The following is a 27,514-nucleotide window of genomic DNA, read 5'->3' as shown; positions in this document are numbered from 1 at the left end:
CCGTTAGCATGCTAGCGTTAGCGTAAAGCACTGCTAGAACACACACAAGTTCACCATAATCTACAAAATAACTACTTACATGTGCACCCTCGTTTAGAAGTCCCCCAGCTAATCCTGCCTTGGAACTTATAACAACCCTTGTAAAAAGTTGGACGTTCTTTTACTGTCTCTAGAGTTAGCTAGCTGACATGCTCTACATCTGAGCTACTGAGCATGTGCGAGTGCAATCAAAGATAGTACAGAAGAAGAAGATGAAAAGAGGTCTCACTCTGTAGCTAAAACAGAAACCAGGTGAAAAGAGGATCTGCAGCAGTGAGAGAGAGCAGTGCAGTACAACAAAAAAATGAAACCATGTAAACCTATTCTGTTACAACCTTAAAATACAATTATGAACCTGAAAATGAGCAAAATATGGGCGCTTTAAAAAGAAACCAGGATGACAAACGTTTGGCAGATTAATTACACTGACAACTTGATTATTATTTAAGTGTTAACAAAGTTTTATCTACCTCCTGTAAGAGACTGTGACCGCAGGCTTTATCTTGTGAATAATCCCATTTGATGGGGGGAAATAAGCATCCTTTCAGCCCATCGATGTGTTCCGGGTCGGGAACTTACAGATCACGATATTGATCTTCATTTGGCTGGTAGCACCGTTGCTGAGACCTCTGAGCTCTGTGCTTAATTCACGTACTCCCTGGGTTTGAAATCTATTAGTGCTAAATGTTAGTCACTCTGACAGTATGCCAGTGGAGGCGAACCACTTCTCCCTGTTTGGAAATTACAGCCGCGGTCGCGACCTGCACCGAGGGGGGGGGGGGGGGGTCAAGAGTTTGGGAGAGCACTTTGTTACGTCGTTTGTCACAATATTTACAGCAGGTGTCTTGACACAGGAAGCTCCTACGCACATTTCCTAGGATCAGCAAGAAGAGTAGATGGTCCGTCATGTGCCAGGAAGATGAAAAACAGGAAGCGAGCGAGCAGCGGTTGGAGAGAGACTGCAGCGGGAGGGAGGGCTGTGACCTGCACACAGCAGGGACAAGAAGATGTCCCAGCGGGTGGACACTTTGCCTGTCAGTGGTGTTCCGAGACACTTCGTTGGCCCTGCCAAACATATTTGCCTTCCCACGAGGTGCAGGCAGCTGTCGCTCATAAACATGAAAAGTGGAAGACAGATCTGCAACATGCTGTGTTTATGGATGCCTTTCTGAATGCTATTTGATCCCACATCTCTCTATTAAAGGCTAGCGCTGCAAAGATTAATTGATTATTTGATTAGTTGTCAACAGTTCTGGAATGTAACTAAGTTGATTTATTCCAGTACTGTACTTGAGTCCAAATGTTGAGGTACTTGTACTTTACTTGAGTCTTTTCTTTCCATGCCACTTTCTACTTCTACTCCGCTACATTTCAGAGAGAAATATTGTACTTTTTACTCCACTACATTCATCTGTTACAGCTTTAGTTACTAGTTACGTTACACATTAGGATTTTTGAACACAAAACAATGTTTTATTATAAATGAAATTACCCAACATTAATAAAGTCCAGCTGAAATGATTAGACCATTAAACACACAACAGTTTGGAGCGTTTCCAGTTTCTAAAATGGGAGGATTTTTCTGCATTGATTACTTTAACTTTTAATACTTTAAGTACATTTTCCTGATGATACTCACATACTTTTACTTAAGTAACATTTTCAATGCAGGACTTTTACTTGTAACAGAGTGTACAGCGTGGTATTAGTACTTTTAATTAAGTAAAGGATCTCAATACTTACCACCACTAGTTTTCGACTATTAAATTAATTGCCAACTGTTTTGATAATCCATTAATTGGTTTGAGTAATTTCTTCACAATTCTCTGATTCCAGCTTTTATTTTCTAGTTTCTTCACTCCTCTGCGACAGTAAACTGAATATCTTTGAGTTGTGGACAAAACAAGAGGACGTCCTCTTGGGCTTTGGGAAACACTGATCTGACATTTAAGAAACCAAACAACTAATGGATTAGTCGAGAAAATAATCAACAGAATAAACGACGATGAAAATAATTGTTAGCTGCAGCCCGGTGAAAGTCGGTGAAATCCTATTCAAACGACAGCACAAAACATTCACACCCGTGCATATGTGACATTCTTAAAATCCTTATTATTACCAACAAGCTATCATTGTATACAGTATATTCACCCAGTGATAGCAAAGAGATGACACGAACATGGCTATCTGTGTCAGCTGTGTAATGCAAACTGGCGCGTGCAGCAGTGGATGCTGTCTTCTATTAATGCAGCTCTGAAGAAGCATAACAGCCCAAACAGCGCCAGCCTTTCAAAGGTGTCACAAGTGTTTGTCTGTGGAGGAAGAGGCATCTATAAATATAGATGCTGCTTTCTTTCAGTGACAGCGGCGGGAAGAGGAAGTAGAGGTTTAAAAGAGGTTAAAGAGGAACAACCTTAGCTTTATCTAGACATGCAAGAAAGAGAAAGAGACACACTGAAGACGAGGCTTAAACCTTTCTCTTGTCAAAGAGATTAATAATGTTTTTCTTATTTAAAGAGAAAACACACACATATAAAATGAGATTAGATTAGATTAGATTAAACGTTATTGTCATTGCACATGTTACAAGTACATACTGTAGCAACGAAATGTAGTTAGCGTCTAACCAGAAGTGATTAAATAACATATGCAGAGTGCAATGTATGAAATGATATATGAATATATAGATATGTGTCTATTACTACAGGTATGTGCAGGCTATGACTATGGCTATGGTAATAGAATAAATAATTATACAGTATGTACAGTGGTGCAAATTGTGAGTAATAATAGTCCAAACATAAAACTCTCAACATGAGCACACCACCGTCTGACCCCCCCTCCCCCCCAGGGGGCGGCTGGCGCTCAGGTGGTAAGAGCGGTCGCCTACCAATCAAAGGGTTGATGGTTTGATCCCTGGCCATACTTCCCTTGGGCAAGTCACTGAAGACAGAATTTCTCCCGATGCTGCACCATCAGAGTGTAAATGTGTGTGAATGTTTATCTGATGAGCAGGTGGCACCTTGTACAGCAGCCTCATCCACAGTGTATGAACAGTGTTGGGCAAGTTACTTCCAAAATGTAATACATTATATATTACTAGTTACTGTCATTTGAGAGTAATTAGTTATATTACAATATGACTGTTTCTGAATTGTAATGACTAAACATTAATTCCAGACATGTTGTTGTCTGTCAGTTGCTCGGGCACATTGCTGTCGGCACTGACAGGACACCGATGTCCCTAGCCTACCGTCTCTGGTTCTGGCTCTGACCACGGGAACACTGACGGGACACAGATGTCCCTATAGCCTACCATCTATGGTTCTGGCTCTGACCACGGGAACACTGACGGGACACAGATGTCCCTAGCCTACCGTCTCTGGTTCTGGCTCTGACCATGAGAACACTGACGGGACACAGATGTCCCTAGCCTACCGTCTCTGGTTCTGGCTCTGACCATGAGAACACTGACGGGACACAGATGTCCCTATAGCCTACCGTCTATGGTTCTGGCTCTGACCACGGGAACACTGACGGGACACAGATGTCCCTATAGCCTACCGTCTCTGGTTCTCAAAAAAACAAATGACACTGAATTTTGGGTTAAATGCATTGTAACTCACGTTACTGAGATTGTAACGGGTATAATATTACCGACATTTTATTAATGCGTTATATTACTGCGTTATATTACAGCAAAAAGGAATACATTACTATAATTGCGTTACTTTTGTAACACGTTACTCCCAACACTGTGTATGAATGTGTGTGAATGGTGAATGGTTCCTTAGTTAAAGCGCTTTGAGTAGTTGCTATGACTAGAAAATGCTATATGAATACAGGACCCCTCCAGAAATCTCAGGTACTTTCTCAATTTTTTTAGTGTACAAACTCAATCCAGCAAACTGTGAAAGGATTTGAAACCTGGCTCTCTTCATGTTACACAAGGGAATTCACCATGTTCACTATGGGCTAATGTTGTCCCTCAATGTTAGCCTGACTCACTTTACATCAACTGATAGCAGAGTGACCATGACAGCCATGTCAATACAAATGACAGTGAGCTACAATATACAGTATACTGTAAAAACAAACTGCAGTCAAACTGTAATTTTAGTTTACAAAAAAATTTTAATTTATTTTTTCCTGAACACAAAAACATAAAAAAATACAATAGACTGAATTGAACATGTCTATGGTAAAAGAAAATGAAAAACCTGTAACTGTGAATAACCTTACCTTTTTCATTTTTTTGAAAGAAAATTCATTTCTTTTCACGTTAAAAGACTGTTAAAATACATTCGCAAATGTATCATAACTTCAGAAATATATGTTTTATTTAATAGATTAAACTGTTAAATTCAAGTTTGATACTGTGAATACATAGAGAACATTAGTTTTAACAGGTGTAAATATCCTTTATTAAACATTGATAAGCCAAAGCAATACACAAGATTAAAGCTACAAACTGTATTTTAATTATGGAAAATAACTTTTTTTTTTTTTTTTTTTTACAGAAAGTTTTTTTTTTTTTTTTTTTTTTTTTTTTTACAGTGTAGCTTTGTTGTGGAGATGGCATCAGTGACCAGTCAGTGTTCCAAATTCCTTCCTTCCTTCCTCCAAAGAAGCAAATCTGACATGTTTTTCCAAAGCAAAATGTTTTGATGGTACAGTAAGCTCCTCTGCTAGATCCTCTTATCACACACAGAGATCACTTTACTGTTAAATCACATTTTGGCTTGGCAGCTGCGCATAACAGACCACCTTGTTTTTCTATGTGCATTTCTAACAATCATTACTTAAACAAGAGAGCCTTGGCAGCACAACAACACAGGCATATCAGAACAATGAAACAGGTCAGGGGCACGTCTCCTTATCGGAGCACATCTTGGCATTCCCACTGAGGTGTGAATCATCTTTACTTTCCAGCTGCTTTGAATTAGGAAGCATCTCTTATCTTGCTGCTGCAGCTCTTGATCTATTGCTTTATGTTGACTGGAGAGCAATTTAGCTGTCAGTTAAGCTGAATTCGAGCCATGCCTTCTACTCAGAGCGAGGGATGTTAAACTTGAAAGCTTGGCTCTCCCAGTGGGCTTCTGCTCTCAGCATGGCAAGATAAAGCAGTCATCACAGAGGCCTCTCACTTCAAAAAAAGCATGAAGTAATGGACCTTTCTAATAGGAACTGGCATACTCAAACACATGCTGTAGGGAAGCTCCGGTCAGCCAAGAGTGCTCGGACAGGGTATTGATGGTGGATGAAATCCATACTGCATTAGTTGAAGTAATCTTTACTTCATTTTGAATTGAATTTTATGTCTTTCTACTTTAAATCTACTTGAAGACATGTATTCTGTACTATATATATATATATATATATATATATATAGTACAGAATACATTTTTATATATATATATATATATATATATATATATATATATATATATATATATATATATATATATATATATATATACTTCAATTAGGGCTAGGCCATATGGAGAATATCAGATATCACAATATTTTTGACCAAATACATCTATATAGATATTGCGACAATATTGTAGGGTTGACAATTGGTGCTCTCACAAAATATTTTTTTACAGTGAGATTTTAGATAAATAATCATCAATAATGTGGTAAACAGTTTGAAGTGAAATTATAGAGAAACATTTTTAAAACATTCCCAGCTATATACTGACTGTTTACATGCATGCACAAAAATAGTGTGATGTTAAAACAAATCTGCAATTCTTCTAATGATATTTCCCTCAAAATATTTCACAACAGATTTTCTGAGAAGATTGTGTTAGTATGTGCTTGTTATTATCAATTTAGACAATGTCGTATATCACGATATTTCGATATATGATTTCATCACGATATTCTTATATGTTGTCGGAGTTCTCCTTTAAGTTACCTGAATGTGTGGGTGGGTAGCCTTTAGATGTCGCTTAAGGTTGGTGGTGTTTTCCCCGATAATGTTTTATCCGCAGTGCTTTATTTATTAATTATAATGACACATTCAGACTTTTTGTCAGTATCATTGTACATAAAATGCGACCAAATATCGAGCCTCTTCCTTCTACCTAGCATGTCGTCGGCGCTCGGCGTTCTGGAAGAGAAATCCCTGGTGTTCAATACTGTCTATGGGTGTTGTGTTCTTGCTCCATGTAGTTATGTGTTGCAGCCACAGGCTGGCAGCAACAGCACAAACTCATTCGGAATATTTTGAAGGCGTAACAGCTGAATATTCTATCTCATGAGATAAAAAAATAAATAATTGATAACGATTGTAGACGAAAATGAAATGAGATTTTATCTTAGTTTTTAATTTTATGCAAAACATTTTAGTCTCGTCTTTTTTTGTCAACAATAATGTATGTTAATTTAGTCTTAGTCAGCGTTTTTGGACATTGGTGCCGTCTCGTCATCGTCTCGTCTTAGTCAAGGAAAAAAAGGTCGTTGACGAACATATTTCGTCTCGTCTTGTCTGACAAAATTAACACTAGTCTAGACCACACTCTATAAGTCGCTTATAGTTTAACCCATGGGGGGTTCACCAACTCACAGACTGCATGCCACACAGTATTTTTTTATCTTTTGTCCAAATATCCTAGGGGCTGACAGTTGAACTTTGCAAGAGAGATATTGAAAGGACCTTGTTTCTCGTGGCGTGGAAACAGGACACCCATCCAGTGGCCCACTTTGCATGTATTATAGATTCCATTAAAATGTCAGCGCGCTCATGCTCGAGTAAAACATCTCACCACCCACATCCTCATACACTGCAGCTGCCACGCTCCCCTTTCCTCCTCTTCCGTCATTCTCTGTCAAATCTCTTTGATTTAATCATCATTTGGGTCATTTTTGTGTTTCACACACATGTACCACTACAAACATACATACCTGTACTGGAATTTACATAAGCCGATATGTATACATATACACATAGGTGTAGATTTCTGGGGGGATGCAGGGGATATGTCCCCCCCCCCCACCAAAAATTATAAAAATAGAAAAAATATGATTGGTTCTGGGAGATTTAATCCACGCTGTCACTTTTTTTACGTTTTGTCGCTGTTTTCGGAATTTCTTTTTAACGTTGTCAGAAGTTTACTAACTGAGCAGCTTTGTATGAGAGAATACTATAGGCCTAACAGAAAATGTTCTGTATTTTAACTGTAACTACACACATAATTTACGTTTTTTTTAAATTATTACGGGGCAAAGTCTGTGTAATGAGCTGCCAGAACTTTTTCTGATATTTTACGGATTTATTTCTTAGAGTGAAGGAAAGGAATAGTTTGACGCTGAAACTTTTCTGTCGACCCCCAGAGCTCCCGGTTAAAATGTGCCCTCCCTCCCCTCCCCCAATGTTAAAACAAAACCTACGCCCTTGCATATACACACAAAGAGGCTCACTTATCATCTATAATAGAGTGTAAAGGGCTGCTTACTATGGCGTGATCATATAGCGCTGTGTGCTAATCTAATAAGTTAATGTTCTCTGTCCAGGCAAGGGTGTAGGTTTGGTTTCAGAAAAGTGAGGGTTGTGAGAAATGAATTAGTTTTCCCCGTGAGCTGCAATGATTAAACCATGAGCTATGACTATTTATTTGCATATTGGCAGGCATCTTTCACACCTCATTTTTATTTATTTTTTTATGATATTGCTGGTTCTTATTTGTTAGTGCAGTAGTTTGGGAGGCATTGGTATATTGTCTGCTGCTCCAGGCTAAGCAACGGATCAAATTCAGGATGAAAGTCGGAATGAAAAACTAGTTGCTCCTCATTATCTTTTTTTTATCTGTCTGCCTCTATCTTTCTAGGCATACTACATGCATGCCTATGTATAATGTAGTTTATACATATGTATGGAAGCACACACACTCCTCACTACTCTTATTAAAGTGGTAAAGAACTCAGGGATGTACGACTGTGTCCTCCTGCCAAAACAGCTCTTCTGTCTCTGAAGATAAAATCTCCACCAGACAAAAAGAGACTATTAACAATTCATGCCGCAGGGCAAGCCATAACCTTAAACTACTAGCCTCAGAGCTGCTTTCCTCTCATCCGATCTGAACACACACAAGAAAGCTCAGCCTAAGTGCCCAGTTGTCCCAATAGCACTTCAGAACAAGAGATTTATCTGCAATTAGATTAACAGCCAACCATTTTAAAACACTTTGTGTTTCACCAATTTACAGTGTAAACTATTTGCAAGGCTCATTTTATTCTTCTCTTTTTGTTCTTTCCATTCCATGTTTAGGTCTATAAACAGGCCTGGAAAATGTCCATAGAACCCCTTCCCCTCCCCTCAGGTTGTATTGTAAAAAGTGACCAAAATCTGTGACACACACACAAGCCTGAAGGCTGTCACGGGTGATCCTCATACACACATTTGCACGCTAAGCCCCCAAACCCCCTCTCCTCATCCCCACCCACCTCCCTCACCACATGCCCTGCATGCCTCCCATGCTTTAAAGAAAGAGGCTCGGCTAAAGATGGACGGATGGCTGAAGTAGTTAGCGGCAGAGATGTGGCCAAAGGGAGAGGCAGCCCGCCGCTCCCAGCTGTTCACACAGGTCAGTTTAATCTAGTGGTGAACAGGCGGGATCAGGGCTGGGCACCACAGAGCCGGCCTCAGCTGCCCGCCTTCCAGGGGGATTAACAGGGAGAGCTGGACAGAGAGGGGGAGGTGGGATTTCAGTTCCACAGGGAAGCACTCATGCTTACAGGGCTTCAGGGTGATCAGGCTCGAGTAATCCCATGAAAGGTGAAACATGGGGAATCTAGTAACACATTGTAGAGGTGGCACAGTGATTTACTGATCAACCCACAGCATGACAGTTTGATTCGGAGCCTTTCTACACATACAGTTCACACGTTGTGCATGTTAGTGCTGGGGTTTGCTCTGACTGCTTTGAGATCCTTTTACAATGCACGTTTTTTAAGGCCTCAGTATGCTAAAAAAAACAAGTGGTTGTCAGATCATTTGACCACATTTCGTCAAAATAAAACACCCAGGTTTAAGGTGATTTTGGCTGTCTTGACTTCTCACAGTGAGACAGGCGATTAGGCACACGGAGAGAGAGAGCGACGGATGGACAGACGGAGTGACACACACACGGCGCGTCTGGCACGAATCTATGCTTCACAGCTATTCACGGCGCTTCAGCGTGTGGGGTGTTCCTGGCATTAGGCTACAGCTACACTCCTAAATCTTAGATTAAAAAAGAATACGTTTCAGCCGCGTGCACACTACCCAGCCAGCAATGACATGTGGGGCCCAGATGAGGGCTTCATGGGCGGCAAATGTGGACCCCATTATGGGCTTGCAACCGGGATCCACATTGGGGCAAGCCGTGGAAGCCCAGACATACTAAAAGTGGGACCTGTAAGGGTACTGCATGGGTCTTAATTGGGCACTTCATGTCAGACCCATTTGGGACCCACCTGCCCAAATGGGTCTAAAGTGGGCTTGCACCCGGGATCCAACCATGGCTACCCAGATAGGCTTTAAATGGGCTCTGTAAGGGTCTTATGTGGGTCCTAACGGGGTAATTCATGACAGACCCATTTGGGCCCCACCTGCCTAAAGGGCGTTTAAAATGGGCTTGCACCCAGGATCCACACTGGGGCCAGCCGTGGATGCCCAGATGGGTTTTAAGTGGGACCTGTAAGGGTCTTATGTGGGTCATTCATGTCAGACCCATTTGGGCCACACCTGACTTAAGGGGTTTAAAGTGGGCTTGCACCAGGATTCAACCGTGAATGCCCCTATGGGCTTAAAGTGGGCTCTGTAAGGATCTTATGTGGGTCCTAACTGGGCAATTCATGCAAGGCCTATCTAAGCCCAACCATGCCAAATGGTTTAAGGAAGCAATCTAAGAAAAACGAAGAATGAATATAAGTCCAAGAAAATAAAAGACACTTGACGCTTTGAACTGCAAGAAATATATTGTTAAATTGAACAACAAAAATGATCTTTAAAAAACAATTTAAATGTCACAACATACCGGTAAACAAATCAAAAATATATTTTTTTTAAATCTCTGAAAAAAAACATCTCTCCAAAAAAATACATTAATACAAAATTGTTACATCAAACAACAAACAATCTTTAAAAAACAATTTAAATGCCACAACATACCGGTAAACAAATCAAAAATATATATTTTTTTTAAAATCTCTGAAAAAAAACATCTCTCCAAAAAAATACATTAATACAAAATTGTTACATCGAACAACAAACAATCTTTAAAAAACAATTTAAATGTCACAACATACCGGTAAATAAATCAAAAATATGTTTTTTTTTAAAAATCTCTGAAAAAAAAAAAAAAAAACCCTCCAAAAAATACATTAATACAAAATACACTCATGGCGTCTGTGTGGTCTCTTTGGGCTCTTGCAGCCCTCTCCCCTCCACGGTCACGTGCGCCGGTAAACCACTTCAACAGCGCCATTTCCACTTCTTTGCGGTTCACATTTTGAGTCATTGCATTACTCTTCAGTCCACCTAAAAACAAAGGAGCATAAGTCAATTTAGCAAGGTTCTTTTTTGCTCCAACAAGTGCATGTTCTGCTCTTTCAATGGGTTGTCTCAGTCCGTTTTTTAGCGCTAACAGTCACGGAGATATTCAAGCAGTTTAGCACTGTGATGGCCACAGCCGTGGCCACACAGCCATCTTAAAGGCGGTAACCTCATACACTCACATTTATCCTAGTTCATGCTGTTTTCCTTAAGATTGGTTTCTGGAGTGAGGCATGCATGCTGCAGGGACAAAGGGGTGGTCTGGAACTACAGCAGCTTTATATCCGTGGTTTCTAAATTGGACTCTACCACTACTTGTTATGTCAGGGGGGAGTTAGCTTTATTTGTCCTCAAGATATTTGAGTTTTGATTTGTATTGTCTTTAGTACATTTATTCAGTTAATGTTAATTAAGATTACATTTCTTTTGGAGTAAGTGTTTAGTTGTTTTCTTTTGTTATTTGTAATTTACATATTAGTGTTATTGTTAGTCTCCCCCTGGGTGTCAAACCTGGTCTGATCACCCAGTATATAAGTCCCCTTTGTTTCTTGTATAGGAGGTCAGTTGTATTTTTGAGTTTGTTATGTTCAGAGCTTAAGTTCAGTTTGTTTGTTTGACCTCTTTTAAGGGCCCAAACTTTATCTTTATTTGTTGTCAGAATTTTTTGTTGGTAAAATAAAAACCCCTTTTTTGAAATCTCCTTGCGACTCCTCATGCCTAACTGCTTGGTCCCTTTTCAAGGGCCCTCTCTCCCCTTGGGCCCTGGTAATCAGTATAGGTTTTACCCCTGGTCCGATGCCCCTGGTGTCTGTGCTGCTGCTCGTCTTTATCCAGAGAGAGCGAACACTAAGCGGCGCACAGGTCTGCTTCAGAGCTCCGTCTATCGTGACATATTAATTATTGTCCAACCTCTCCCGCTGTTTTTCCTTTTGGTTAGATTCTACATCAGATTAAACAGCACAAACCAAAAATACAGACCACTGTACAATCTGCAGTGTTATTTTTCTGGCAAAATAATATTTCAACTTACCTCAATTTGAATGTCTGATAGAAGTTCTCCTTGAAGTCACAGCTAGCAGCAGTGCTTTCCGAATGGACTGCTAACGTTTTGAGCGCGAAACAAGGCCTTTGCATACAGGCCCCTTATAGATGTCCTAAGAACTGCCTGACCAAATAACAATTAAATACAGTAAAATTTGTAAATTGAGAGAATTAACAAACGTTAACTGCTCCGCTGGCTTCATTATGAATGAGCCTAATTAGGTGTTGTGTGCATAACAGGCGGAAAGAGTACTGAAAATCTGTACTCAAGTACAAGTACTGTTACATTGCTAAAATATTATATTATATATATTAAATATTACTCTGTTACAAGTAAAAGTACTGGTGTTAGAGAAATACTCAAGTAAAAGTACAATTTGTAAAAAAAAAAAAAAAAAAAAAAAAACTACTCAGAGTATTAGTTACTTTTAACCACCGTCACTTCTCCAGACTAGGGCTGGATGTGTGTTTTTCTTTACCAAAAGTTAAAATGCCAACAATCTATTAATCATTAATAATTGATTAGATACAAAACAAGTGTTTTTCCCTCATTTTTTTCGCGAACAGATCTACTGTACCTTTTACAGCCAACACATCTGTCATTGTTGGTGTATGAGCTACACCTTGATAGAAACACATGCTACTCCTTGGTCCAAGGACATCTAACTACACAGAAGTGGAGACAGATTGATGATGAGGCCTCCTGTAAGTCCTTTTCTAACAAATATTGAATTACAATTTCCTTAGAGGTAATAAATGCATCATATTCATGTCCATAAAGGGACTAGCTGTCTGTGAGCTATTTGGCCTCATCTTCAAAAATGAAGTACCGTAAAACTTCGAATAGGATCCCGGAGTTTTATTTGATCAAATAGACCATTGGGACAGGCATCTGTGGGATGTGGATAACCGTATGGGGTTATTTGTAGGGATGCTTGACATTGATTTTGTACCGATATCCGATATACCAATATTGTCCAATGCTTAATTTCCGATACCGATATTAGCCGATACAGATACCGAAACATATGATCGTTTATAGGCTTACTGCCCACTGTTCCATGACTCCCTTGATACTGGGGATTTGAATGTTTTGAAGGACTAGCCAGCAACCGGTAGGCTAACTGGGGTGCGGTGCTTACTACCCCTTCGAGAGAAGATGCCAACTGAACATTTCTTTGACTGAGGTAAACTGAAAACAAATATCCACACAAGAACAAAAATTCAACTCATTCCACTCATTGGGGCTTAGATCTGCCCTGCTCAAGAATTTATTTACTCTACAAACCCTGTGTGTATGCTGGTTGGCCAACAACCTACACCCACTTTCCAATAAGGTATAAAATGACATACTTTAGTCATTTTAAACCATTTCAAAAACCGATACCGATATTTACCAATATTGAATTTTAAAGCCAATATCAGCCGATAATATCGAGCATAGTTATTTGTCTAAATATGTGTTTCTGCCCCAAGGGACAGGCGTCTGGGACTGGGCTATTATTTGAAGTGTTACGGTAGGCCTGCAACCTTTCTGAGAGTCCACTAATCAGCATAATTCAACACAGCGTAAACTTTGACATATTTTGATGTTTTTTACATTTTTGGGAAGTTACATTTTTCATTTTCTGCACGACTAACAAAAATGACTGATGGATTGTTTTGGCGAAAGATCTACATGTATGCAATGTTTGTTCTTTGGTGACTAGCGTGACTTGAAATGTATTGAGTTACAATTACTAAATCTCAACATGCTTGATTAGCCTAAATGTAGAGTTACTACTAGTTACTAAAAATTGTACAGTAAGTAATTACATAACTCAATAGGACTACATAGTTACTTTGCGCCTCTGCCATGCAGGACCCATATATGTGTTCCCAGATTAAACCCATGCCCACTCGGCACATAAATATGTCATGCAAGACCCATATATGTGTTCCCAGATTAAACCCATGCCCACTCGGCACATAAATATGTCATGCAAGACCCATATATGTGTTCCCAGATCAAACCCTTGCCCACTCGGCACATAAATATGTCATGCAAGACCCATATATGTGTTCCCAGATCAAACCCATGCCCACTGGCACATAAAAATGCCATGCAGGACCCATATATGTGTTCCCTGATCAAACCCATGGCCACATGGCCCATAAAAATTCTATGCAGGACCCATATATGCGTTCCCAGTTCAAACCCATGGCCACTTGGCCCATAAAAATGACATGCAGGACCTATATATATGTGTTCCCAGTTCAAACCCATGGCCACTTGGCCCATAAAAATGACATGCAGGACCCATATATGTGTTCCCTGATCAAACCCATGCCCACTCGGTCCATAAAACTTCTATGCAGGATCCATATATGCATTCCCAGTTCAAACCCATGCTCACTCGTCCCATAAATGTCCCATTCAAGACAAATATATGTGTTACCAGTTCAAACCCATGCCCACATGGCCCATAAAAATTCTATGCAGGACCCATATATGCGTTCCCAGTTCAAACCCATGCCCACTCGGCACATAAAAATGCCATGCAGGACCCATATATGTGTTCCCTGATCAAACCCATGGCCACATGGCCCATAAAAATTCTATGCAGGACCCATATATGCGTTCCCAGTTCAAACCCATGGCCACTTGGCCCATAAAAATGACATGCAGGACCCATATATGTTTTCCCAGTTCAAACCCATGGCCACTTGGCCCATAAAAATGACATGCAGGACCCATATATGTGTTCCCAGTTCAAACCCATGGCCCCTTGGCCCATAAAAATGCCATGCAGGACCCATATATGTGTTCCAAGTTCAAACCCATGCCCACTCGGCCCATAAAACTTCTATGCAGGATCCATATATGCATTCCAAGTTCAAACCCATGCCCACTCGGCCCATAAATGTGCCATTCAAGACCCATATATGCTTTCCCAGTTCAAACCCATGCCCACTCGTCCCATAAATATCCCATTCAAGACCCATATATGTGTTCCCATTTCAAACCCATGGCCACTCGGCACATAAATATGTCATGCAAGACCCATATATGTGTTCCCTGATCAAACCCATGCCCACTCGGCACATAAATATGTCATGCAAGACCCATATATGTGTTCCCAGATCAAACCCATGCCCACTCGGCACATAAAAATGCCATGCAGGACCCATATATGTGTTCCCTGATCAAACCCATGGCCACATGGCCCATAAAAATTCTATGCTGGACCCATATATGCGTTCCCAGTTCAAACCCATGGCCACTTGGCCCATAAAAATGACACGTAGGACCCATATATGTGTTCCCAGTTCAAACCCATGGCCACTTGGCCCATAAAAATGACATGCAGGACCCATATATGCGTTCCCAGTTCAAACCCATGGCCACTTGGCCCATAAAAATGACATGCAGGACCCATAGATGTGTTCCCAGTTCAAACCCATGGCCACTTGGCCCATAAAAATGACATGCAGGACCCATATATGTGTTCCCAGTTCAAACCCATGGCCACTTGGCCCATAAAAATGCCATGCAGGACCCATATATGTGTTCCCTGATTAAACCCATGCCCACTCGGCCCATAAACCTTCTATGCAGGATCCATATATGCATTCCCAGTTCAAACCCATGCTCACTCGTCCCATAAATATCCCATTCAAGACCCATATATGTGTTCCCAGTTCAAACCCATGGCCACTCGGCACATAAATATGTCATGCAAGACCCATATATGTGTTCCCAGATCAAACCCATGCCCACTCGGCACATAAAAATGCCATGCAGGACCCATATATGTGTTCCCTGATCAAACCCATGGCCACATGGCCCATAAAAATTCTATGCAGAACCCATATATGCGTTCCCAGTTCAAACCCATGGCCACTTGGCCCATAAAAATGACACGTAGGACCCATATATGTGTTCCCAGTTCAAACCCATGGCCACTTGGCCCATAAAAATGACATGCAGGACCCATATATGTGTTCCCAGTTCAAACCCATGGCCACTTGGCCCATAAAAATGCCATGCAGGACCCATATATGTGTTCCCTGATCAAACCCATGGCCACTTGGCCCATAAAAATGCCATGCAGGACCCATATATGTGTTCCCTGATTAAACCCATGCCCACTCGGCCCATAAAACTTCTATGCAGGATCCATATATGCATTCCCAGTTCAAACCCATGCCCACCCGGCCCATAAATGTGCCATTCAAGACCCATATATGTGTTCCCTGATCAAACCCATGGCCACATGGCCCATAAAAATTCTATGCAGGACCCATATATGCGTTCCCAGTTCAAACCCATGCCCACATGGCCCATAAAAATTCTATGCAGGACCCATATATGCGTTCCCAGTTCAAACCCATGCCCACTCGGCACATAAAAATGCCATGCAGGACCCATATATGTGTTCCCTGATCAAACGCATGGCCACATGGCCCATAAAAATTCTATGCAGGACCCATATATGCGTTCCCAGTTCAAACCCATGGCCACTTGGCCCATAAAAATGACATGCAGGACCCATAGATGTGTTCCCAGTTCAAACCCATGGCCACTTGGCCCATAAAAATGACATGCAGGACCCATATATGTGTTCCCAGTTCAAACCCATGGCCACTTGGCCCATAAAAATGCCATGCAGGACCCATATATGTGTTCCCTGATTAAACCCATGCCCACTCGGCCCATAAACCTTCTATGCAGGATCCATATATGCATTCCCAGTTCAAACCCATGCTCACTCGTCCCATAAATATCCCATTCAAGACCCATATATGTGTTCCCAGTTCAAACCCATGGCCACTCGGCACATAAATATGTCATGCAAGACCCATATATGTGTTCCCAGATCAAACCCATGCCCACTCGGCACATAAAAATGCCATGCAGGACCCATATATGTGTTCCCTGATCAAACCCATGGCCACATGGCCCATAAAAATTCTATGCAGAACCCATATATGCGTTCCCAGTTCAAACCCATGGCCACTTGGCCCATAAAAATGACACGTAGGAACCATATATGTGTTCCCAGTTCAAACCCATGGCCACTTGGCCCATAAAAATGACATGCAGGACCCATATATGTGTTCCCTGATCAAACCCATGGCCACTTGGCCCATAAAAATGCCATGCAGGACCCATATATGTGTTCCCTGATTAAACCCATGCCCACTCGGCCCATAAATCTTCTATGCAGGATCCATATATGCATTCCCAGTTCAAACCCATGCCCACTCGGCCCATAAATGTGCCATTCAAGACCCATATATGTGTTCCCAGATCAAACCCATGCCCACTCGGCCCATAAAACTTCTATGCAGGACCCATATATGTGTTCTCAGTTCAAACCCATGCCCAATTGGCCCATGCCTGTCCCTTATGGGGCCCATGTAATCAGCTCATATGGGCTTCCTATGTGGGACTCATACTACAAAACCTACATGGGACCCGCTGATTTCACCCAGCCAAAGCCCATGCCCACACAGTAACCATGGAACCCATACTTAACCCATCTGGGCCCCGCATGTCATTGCTGGCTGGGTAGTTCATCGTTTCCAGGCCGCTAAAACAGAGACATTTGAAAACACTGCTGCTACAGTTTTGGTTTGAAAACCCTGGGTTGCTTTGTAGTATGGACGGGCACAAACGGAGACATTTGCAAAGAGCTAAGCTGACGTCAGTGTTCACCTCCTGATTGGGTCCTATCAGTCATGATGCGTTCTTGTCTGATTGTCACATGAACGTTTCCCGGATGGATGTTCATATATTATTTATTACAATTTTTTTTAATGGTAAACATACATATCGAAGGCACAGCGAATCCTTAATCTTAACTGTATCTGTGGATGGCTACCATAGTGGCTACCCTACCTACTGTATATAACCCTATCATCAATGTTATATAAATTAAATGTCTTTTTTTCACAAATTCTTTTACGAAATGTGGACAATAAAAGTTAGAAAATGTATCAAAAGGTGAGGAGCGTGCGGTGAAAACAAGGCTGAGTCAGTGCATAGCCCAGAAAGAGATACATATTGACTAAAATAAAGTTCACATGCAATTTGAAACTCTAATGTATTTGATGTGAGTTAAGTTGGTAACAGTTTCTAATCAGAAGGCTCTGTACATTACAGTAACGTTCAGATCATTTATTTTAGGTTTGCAAAGACCCTAATTTCTATTAACATGCAAATGTTTTCATAGCTGTTTTCCTGTGCAACAAGGGATTATTAGCATCACTATGGGGGTCTTTACCAAATAAAGTGGTTAAGATTTAGGTTTACCTTAGATTATAACCATAGTTTGGAACGCGTTTTGAATGCCAGGCAGATTAGAGACTAAATTGTGGGTTTGCTTGTGATGAAGTAGCAATCCGTCATTGCTGTTTCCTTTCCTTATGCCTAGTGTGTTTATATGTGTGGCCTGTCTTGTATCTATACATAGACAATGGGTTGAGCATGTCACGCATACTGTATGGATAAAGTGTGTGATTCCACTGCTAAAAATGTACGCTGCTACACATGACCTGTTACATCATGTTACACACTGTACATAGAGTGCAAATCATACACACTTTGAGGCGCCAGGAGCACCAGGGCAACCCCAGAATCCAAAGGAGATTCTTGACTAACACCCCCCCCCCCTGAAATGCCACATCAAACAGCTCCTGATATAGAGTCATGAGCAGCAGTGACATGATGACTAAAGCACTGCTACTGTTTATGAGCTGGCAGTTGTGGGACATTTTCTTTAAATTCCAACGGCCCATTATTGACTCGGCCCTAGACAGAAGTGGGCCTCTGTGTGTCGGCTCAGGGCATCAGTTGGATTGATCGGACTGCTGGTGCAGATGGCAGCAGAGCAATGCCTGCTGGGACATTGGTTAGTGATGGGGGGTCACCAGTCAGTGTTGACAGTGACTCTGCCACACCAGATGACTTTGGTTTCACTTTTAGTTCTTCCTGTCAGCTGTCCTTGAGAACAGACACCATGAAATGTTCCTCAGTAAGATTCACCATGGTGGAGTGATACCTTTTGGAAAAAAAAAGAAAGTCCTATAATAGGCTCATTTCTGGTGCAGTTGTTAGTGTGCCGTTTTTTTGACAGCAAGATTCAGGGAAGGTAATTAAAGGGATACTTCACAGATTAACATTAAGCTTTGTATTAGTAGATACCTGGTAGTATTTTCGAATGGCCGTGCTTCCCTCCCTCATGTCCCCCTGAGGCGAGAGATCTCTGTATTGTGGGTCTGGAAAAAAACCTCTGATGAAGCAAAAATTGTCATATTTCGTCATCGGAGTTTTTTTTTGCCAGAGGCTATAGACTACAGCCAGCTATTTCCGCATGTTTTCAACCCACCCATGGGGGGTGGGACTGTCACTATCTGATGTGAGTCGAATGTCAGCCATCTTGAAGCTAAGCTAACAGGCTCTCTCTTTTCAGCATCAACCTTGCAATTATGTGCATTCAAACTACCGCACATGTGTACCACCGGGATACATTGGTACAGATCGGAGAATATGCAGGAAACTTTATTACAGACGAAATACTTGACACACTACGCGAGATTCGCCTGCTACGGAGACTAGCACCCTGTGGTGTCGCTTGATGCCGCTAGCCGGGGAAGGGGACTTTGAAAGCAGTGTGCAAGAAAGCGGAAACGCGGAACGAGGGCAGGAGTTCGAGCTAGGTGGAAAGCTAACACTAGCCGGCCACCTGTCCCATCCATCCTGCTTGCAAATGTCTGCTAATTAGACAACAAACTGGACTACATCCAACTTCAACGAAACTCCCAACGCGAGTTCAGAGACTGCTGTGTTTTTGTGGAAACATGGCTGAACAACAGTGTACCAGACTCTGACTCTAGCCAGCTACCAGGCCTGCTAGCCTTCCGAGCAGATAGAGATGCTACTCTGTCGCCGGGTAAGACTCATGGAGGTGGGCTGTGCATATATGTTAAAACAGACTGGTGCAGAAATGCGGTGCTTGTATCCAACTACTGCTCACCGCTGGTGGAGTTTGTGACTGTTAAATGTCGAACATTCTACATTTCACAGTTTACATCCACCAAGCGCTAATGCTACCAATGCGTTAGCTGAACTTTACGGAGCTATCAGTGAGCTCCAAAGCGCACATCTGGATGGACTATTTATTGTTGCTGGTGATTTCAACCACGCAAATCTCAAGAAAGTTCTTATATTCTACCTTCACCTCACGGTGAACCTAACTTACAACAATCAGTGCTCTGTTACAAGTCTACTTATGCCCTGTCTTTTGTTGTCTGTCCTGTCCCTCGTCTGTTTTAAATGCTCTACTTTAAGTAGTAATTGCACTTTATGTATAGTCTGTAATGTGTGTGCACAAAATTTATCATATGTCGTTTTTATATAATGTTTTTTTATAAAATTACGTTTTTGTATATTTTTACACCACTTGAGTCACGGTGAAACATTGTTTCACTATATACAGTGTACATGGTTGAAATGACAATAAAACCCACTTGACTTGACTTGACTTCCCTCTGTAAGGGCTGCACAATTAATCAAATTTTAATCACGATCACGAATTCGGCTTCCCACGATCAAATTTGCGTGATCAACCAATATTTAAAATGCGTCATTCCGTTAATAGAACGCTCCTTATCAATGTTTTTGTAAAGCCAATCTATCTGATCACGTGCCTTCATGAGCCAATCAGAGTTGTTCCCTGCATCGTGCAGCTTAGTTTCTAGATGTAGACAGTCACAGAGGACAGAGTAACGTGAGGAAAATTCCACAACAGGTAGCAGTCGGTCATCATAAGCCGGTCACGATGTTTACCAGTTTACCAGTAAATGCAACATTTAGTCCCGTCTGTTTTGTTTTTTAGACAACAGCAGTGACCATAGTGCTAGTTTGTGTCTTTTAGCTCATAGCTTTAGCAGCAGACTGTTTGACGTCCCGCTGTTGGAATCCTGTCACACTACACCGTTTAGCCTTCAGCATTTTAGCCGTGTTTATTCCAGTTATTACTGTGGCTAACGGTAGGCTAACGTTACCTGCGGTGTAACATGTTATTAGTGTTTACTAATGTGACATGCAGCGGTGTTTATGTTGCCTCTAACGTGGGTTTCGGAGCATCAGAGCGCAACGCAGACATGTAAGTAGCAGTGTAATGAGCCACCGAAATCCGCGTTGCTATTTTGCCTTACGGCAAACGTGCATGTATGGAAAGTGGTCGGACAACAGCTGAAATGGCATACTCCTTCACAGTATCCTTCAATAAAGGAGGAATGTAGCACAATATGGATGTATTAGCAGCAATGTAGCCCAATATGAATGTAAAAGCTGTTATAATTAGCCTGTGTGACAATAAAATTTGTTTTGGTTAAAATCAACAAATAATCGTGATAATTAATCGTGAGCTCAATATTGATCAAAATAATCGTGATTATCATTTTGGCCATAATCGTGCAGCCCTACCCTCTGTAACCGGTAGGCGTTGCTTAGGGAAGTGAAGCAAGTGCATTCTGGGAGTTGTTGTCTTTCATCCAAAATATACATTTTTTGGCTTTTCTCGGTCTAGAAGACACCAACTTCTAAAATTAGTTCACATTTCTACTACATAAATGACCCAATTTAAATACATATTCATCTTTCCAGCAGTGAAATAGCCCTTTAAAGTAATCTGCATTCATGCTGAGAAGCAGCAAATCATTTGATGGGAATTCTTTGTTGGTGATTACATGCTTGCTCTGCAAGACAGCTCATTTGCATCTTAATTTGTTGAGTATTTTTGTGCCTCTGCCCTACCTGTGATGGTAAACCATTAAAGTTATTTTAAATCACAGAGCATGCCTAAGATAAGTGATGTTAGACATCGCCTAACATCACTTATGAAGAACCACATATTGCATATCTCTGTTGATAGTGCTCTTTTGGGTAAAATGGACATTTTAAAGCTGCACTACTTTTTTTATTTAATTTTTCTGCCACTTTTGGGCAAAGGAATAGGCGGAAAACACAACATCTGACAGATTATTGCAAATGTAAAGCTGCTATGGCTAATATCTCACCAAAAAGTTGGCTTTGTATGCCTCAAACAGACAGAGCAATTATTTAGACATACCTTTGTTTGCAACCAAAACAATGAGAAAAAGAGGCTAAAAATCTCCTTAGAGCTGCAGTCTGGTCGACCCCTTTCACAAATACACATTATTTGATCCATTATTAATATAAAAATATTGATCAGTTGAAGTTGTCTTATGTTAATGAATGCAGTGTGTCATGTCAATCATGTGGCAACCTGTAACACCCTGGCAGGTCTTTCTAGGCATCATTGGCATTTCAACATGTGTTCCCGAAACTTGTACTTGGAATTCCCATTTGTTTCCCAGACCATCGTGCCAAGATAGAATGTGGAACAAATGGAGGACTCAGCTTTGGAATACATTTTCCCAAAAAAAAGAAAGGAGAGAAGAGATCTTCAGTGATGAAGATATGTGCACACATTTAAAAGGAGGCGAGGTGCCCAAATAGAACCTATGTATGGGAAACACTTGGTTACTGAAGAAATTGGAGTTCTAATTACATTAAACATCTAATCCCCTGCCTTTATCTGTTCCAACTAGGTTCCACTCATGTCGGGGATCCGCGAGCCACGTCCAACCCCAGCTCGCCCTCCTCCTCTCCACAAACTCCCAGTGCCCTGGGCAGTGGCAGCTCTGACCCGGTGGTGAACGGAGGCCTGTGCTCCGCCGCTTACTGCCGCTCAGCAGGGGGTAGGTACACCCACGCAGGGAGCTCCTACTACAAAAACCCAGAACCAATCACCCCACAAGGGACTTTTTAATTGTAGCTAATTTCTTGTTGGATGAAGCAGGGTTTCCCCCAGCGTATTACAAGCCCGGTGGCCCACTGAGCCTAAGTTGACCCCCACCAGGCCTAAACCAATGGTAATTGTTTTGTAATGTATTTCAAGACGTTTTTTAAACTACAGTTACAGTGGGGCAGCTCAGTTGAGCTAGAGGTAGTCATATTATCAAATCTCCAGTTACTTTTTAGCATTGACTTAATGTGGGGACCTATGGAATCTGTCTAATAGCTTTTTCTAAATCTCAATGTTGCGATTCCGTCCATGATTCTGTTTGTCACAGAAATTATTGGGCTTAACATCAGATGCCATCAGTCTGTGACTGGCCCTAGCCGGGATGTCGTCAAAAAAGACACTTGCCACCGGACCTAACATCTTTGATGGGGAAACCCTGGGTTAAGGGATGTATTTTGTATCTTAAATGTACAAAAATGTGTACTGAAATGTACTGTTGACAGGATGAATATGTCACTTGCTAATGACTGGTTAATGCTAGTAGCAAGTGACGTAGCTAACGCGTCCTAAAAACTGCAAAGAAAACAAAGAAATATTTTGCTTTAAAAGTTGTTAATTCTGTAAGTTGACAGCTGTGTCAATATCTTCCACACCTGGCAGCGTTTTTTAAACCATTTCTCGTTGCTGTTTTGTAATGGAATAGCTAGGTGGCTAACTAAATTATTTTTTTTAACTTATTATTCAACTTTATTATCAGAAATGCATTAAAAGTCCAAAGACAAAACAAAATAACTAACAACAGACAAAATGACAATCTTCTCATGAATACATGGGAAAAAGAAATTCCAAGGTGGCTAACTAACTATGTAGGATGGATGTTAATCCCGCCTGCAAAGCTCTGATTGGTCGATTGTTTCTACAGTCGGAGAAAACGGACATCAACAAGCACGAATTTTATTGTGATTGATTTTGATTGTTAGTTTCTCTCCACCAGGTTAGATATAGCCATTTAATAAGATGAAAACAAAAGAAAGCATACCGTGTAACTGATTTCTAACACAATTTCTTCTCCTTGCTATCACCACTTCATAACATTTGCATTTTTAGGAGCTGTTTTAAAATAAAAGTATAACATACAGTGCTGATGATGATAAAGATAATTTTGGATAAAAATAACCTTTTTTCTTTTTCAATTGACAACACTTGAAATTATGTTTAAATGTATCTGGCTACTTTACTCTTACCTTATTTAACATGTTGTTTCAACTCTGCCACAGGAACAACCCCAAATTCGCCAGTCAGCCTCCCCAAGTCACCCACGTTCCCAACAGGCCGTGGGCCCTGGTCCGACGAGTGCTCTATCTGCTACGAGAACACGGTGGACACGGTCATCTACGCCTGCGGACACATGTGTCTGTGCTACGGCTGCGGCCTCAAACTCAAGAAGATGTCCAACGCCTGCTGTCCCATCTGCAGACGGCAAATCAAAGACATTATCAAGACCTACCGGAGCACGTAAGGGGACGACCGCTAACACACGGACGGCAAAAATCCCAGAGTCTAGGGAAAGAAACGTCTAAGTTCAGGGAATATGAACGATGGTACTTGTAATTTGGTATTTTTAATACAGTTGTTTGGTTCACTTGCTTGACCTTTTCTAAAAGCCGGTTACTGCTTCGCTGGTAGGGTCTCTTGTCATAGCCTCCCTGCAGAGAGGCAGAAGGTTCCACTGACAACATTGTTCTGTTTGCTCTCTCTTTGGACTTTGGAGTGAGAAGGAAAAACTGAAACAATTCCAAAATGCTTTCGTGTGTTGAGCTATGTCGCAAGACGTAGGGACTGTTGCCTTTTTGCAGCGAAGCAAATGAGTCACTTTGGGTGCTGAATGTCTGGATAATAGTTCTCTTGGAGGGAGACTGAAGCTCTGAAATGCGCCGTCAACCCCGACGCGTGTGTCTGACTTCCACTTTCTGACAGGTAATCATCTCAGTTAGGTCACAGCCATAGACTGTTAAAGTATATGGTCACAGCTTGTGTCCGTGTGTTCCTGAGCACTGGAGAAGAGAAGTTGGCGATGGGTTTCTGTAATTGTCGTGGTGATTATCAGTGAGTGATGTGCGTAAAGATGCAAGGCGGTGCTGAGTATATTAAGTAGGATTGTAACGCCTCTTGTACTCGTATAATCTGATGTACCTTCATGATAGTTCTATTTGCAAATGTCGGTGGTAGCTATATTGTTGTGGTAGCTAGCTGCTTGCTCCGCAATGTGGTGTGTTGCACTGAAATCCGCATTGTCCTCTCCGAAAACGAGAGGATAAAGACATTCATTGGTTCAAAACAATCTACAATCCTGCGTCCAGCAGACTCAGCAGCTTGGAATCTATGAAAGGAAATAGGAAGTGAAAAAAACAACATCAACAAAAAACAGTTATTTGGATTCTCCTCAGGGCCAGCGATCTTTTTTTAAGAAGATGTGAACTAGTTTCCCAAACTTTACTTATAACCACGCCTAATACACTGTGACAGGTCCTCTAAAATAGTTCCCATAACAACACATAACGTCAAAAGGATTGTTGCTATGGTATCAGAAGCCACCACAGATACGACGCAGCCTCCTGCCTTAAACCAGAGACGCTTCATTTGTTACACGCGGCTGTATCACATTCTGTTTGCTGCCGTTTTCCCAAAACCCTTCTTCGACACATTAACAAATAATTGCTGTTCACATTTTGTATCCCCGAATTTCAGTATAAAATGTCTTGATACCCCCTCCAGAAATTTCACCCCTAAATACAGCCACTCAGCAGTAAGCCATAGCTTAGCACAGGACATCACTCAAAGCTGAGAGGCTGTTTTTTTTGTTCAGGTTTTAAACGACATTGTACTTCACAACCTATGCTGCTATGGTATTCACCAGCTGTCCTTTTTTTGGGCAAATGCTGACAGTGATGTTTCACACATCCCTCCTCCCACAATCCAGTTTGACTACGCTACAGCTTGAAGTGTTAATTCACATTTGAATGTTAACTTATGTATTTAGAGAGATAAATGATTTTTATCGGTGTGCTTGAATTGAAAAAACAAAGAAAAAAAACTTTTGTCTGTTGTTTTTATTTTTTTTAGTTTCTTTTGATTGATATTCCCGATTCTAAGATTTGTTTTCCTGTTTATCTAAAACCATATATTCCCTTACAGTGAGAGTATAGAGAGCTTCTTGTACCTTGCAGCAATAAGACACACACAATCCAAAACCTCATTGCTATGGGGTACAAGATATATAAACTCTTGGTTTTATTACAATCCTTGAATTTCAGGAGTTCTTTTTTTGTAATTTATCTTCTTGTGTGCAAGCCCATGTTAGGAAGCCCTTCTACCCATTCTGTATGTATATCTGTTATTGTTATATAGTCTGAAAGCCATCACTATATGGTAATGTGTCACTTTATAAAGCTACTGATTGTAATCTTGTAAATGTTTAGGCCAGCGTTGCTCTCTGAGACTCAACCATGGCATGTTTTACTTTGACACCACGACCAAATTCAATCATTGATTTTCTTTTCCTTTTTAAAAAAAATAATAATAATACATTGTATGAATGCAAGTCGCTCGTTGCAAAACCCTGTATTTGATTTGGGCTTTTAAAAAAAATGTATATCCATCAGTTTTTGTACCACTCTTTTAATGATGGGTATTTTTATTTTATAGAATTGTTTTTAGCATCCAGAATACTCCACAGGCTCCTTGAATGTTACTGTACTGATCCTGTTTATTTGTCCATCCACAATCTGTGGACAAATTCCTCCAAACATATCCTGTGTGTTTGCTTTCTACACAACAACTGCAGCTTTATTCCTAATCAGAAGATGATGTATTGTTGACTTGAACTTTATAACACACACACACACACACACACACACACTTCTCATTCGAAGCATGTTGCACTAACAGATCTGTGATAGAAACAAGAAGTAACGTAACTTATTCAATTCTACATGTTGCTGTCAGGTGAAAACATTGTATGTCCCAAACCGTTGTTTTTCAGGAAATGAAAGAAGACTGATTTGAAAACATTTTATTGAGCTTTTTAAATCAGATTAAGTCAGACAAAATCACCTCGTCACTGTTAAAATATTTGTAAAAACCTACAGACAGACAACAGGGACCCATAGCATTGATTTATGAGGGGAAAAAATGACGAAATATGGAGATACAAGGTTTCTGCCCGACAGCGACTATAATCAATTCTTACGCCCTGTACTCTCTATCGACGACGCTTTATTTCCGGTATGTTTAGGTGCCGCCGGAAATTCCGCCAGATGTCCCTATTTTCGGCCGGATGTCCGTCCCCTTCCTCTTTCTTTGTGTTGGCGTTCTAACCTCTGGTGGATTTGTGAGGACTATGGTTAACTGCTCCTCAGATCTCTGCAGGGTAAATCCAGACAGCTAGCTAGACTATCTGTCCAATCTGAGTTTTCTGTTGCACGACTAAAACTACTTTTGAACGTTCCACCAAAACAAGTTCCTTCCTGAGACTATTTTGCAGAGGCACCGTGGCTCAGTCCGGAGCTTAGTTCTGCCCAAGACGATTGTGATTGGTTTAAAGACATGTCAATAAACCAGAGCACGTTTTCCTCCTTTCCAGGAATGCTGTGTGGACTAGCCAGACCTTCCTTCGCAGCGCTGTGGAGGAAGGTCTGGCTATGCGAGCCTATACGCCCTGTAACCAGTGAGACAGGGAACTGAGAGACACGTAACTGTTTGGTGAACCTTTTTGCCTTGCATTTCCTTCCCTCAGCATCCCCTACTTCCAGTGCTCCTGCCTCTAATGGCACAGCAGCACATTTAGAGATTCTTTCTGTTGATCTTAGTACTTTTTGTCACGCATGGGTAATGTGCGTGAACATGGGGACCAACATTAGACGAGCATCAGAGTGAAATGCCATTAGTGTTCATGTAGACTGGACCCCGTGGCTAGAGATGGCCAACCAGACAGCTGAAGTACTTAGCAAACCTGTATTTTCTTTTCTTTCTCAGTTGAATGAGTTGGATGATTGTGGTCAATAAACTTTCC

The 27,514-nt window shown here is 41.2% G+C and overlaps 1 protein-coding gene across 2 annotated transcripts in view; it reads left to right on the top strand.

Moving 5' to 3' along the window:
- The window catches only part of neurl1aa (neuralized E3 ubiquitin protein ligase 1Aa), an 86,532-nt gene extending 59,729 nt beyond the window's left edge, over nucleotides 1-26,803 (top strand). Inside the window, exons 5-6 of one of the 2 annotated variants that reach the window (XM_028565295.1) lie at nucleotides 22,247-22,396; nucleotides 23,721-26,803. In XM_028565295.1, coding sequence (XP_028421096.1) covers nucleotides 22,247-22,396; nucleotides 23,721-23,962 — 392 coding nt within the window. In that variant the 3' untranslated portion in view covers nucleotides 23,963-26,803. Of the gene's footprint in view, nucleotides 1-893; nucleotides 1,245-22,246; nucleotides 22,397-23,720 lie in introns of those variants that run through there. The other variant, XM_028565305.1, reaches the window with a different exon arrangement.
- The last annotated feature ends 711 nt before the right edge of the window (nucleotides 26,804-27,514 follow it).

This window comes from Perca flavescens, chromosome 2 (genome assembly GCF_004354835.1).
Source record: "Perca flavescens isolate YP-PL-M2 chromosome 2, PFLA_1.0, whole genome shotgun sequence".
NCBI lineage: Eukaryota > Metazoa > Chordata > Actinopteri > Perciformes > Percidae > Perca > Perca flavescens.
The sequence above is the reverse complement of the archived record's forward strand: the minus strand, read 5'-3'. Positions and strand labels throughout refer to the sequence as shown.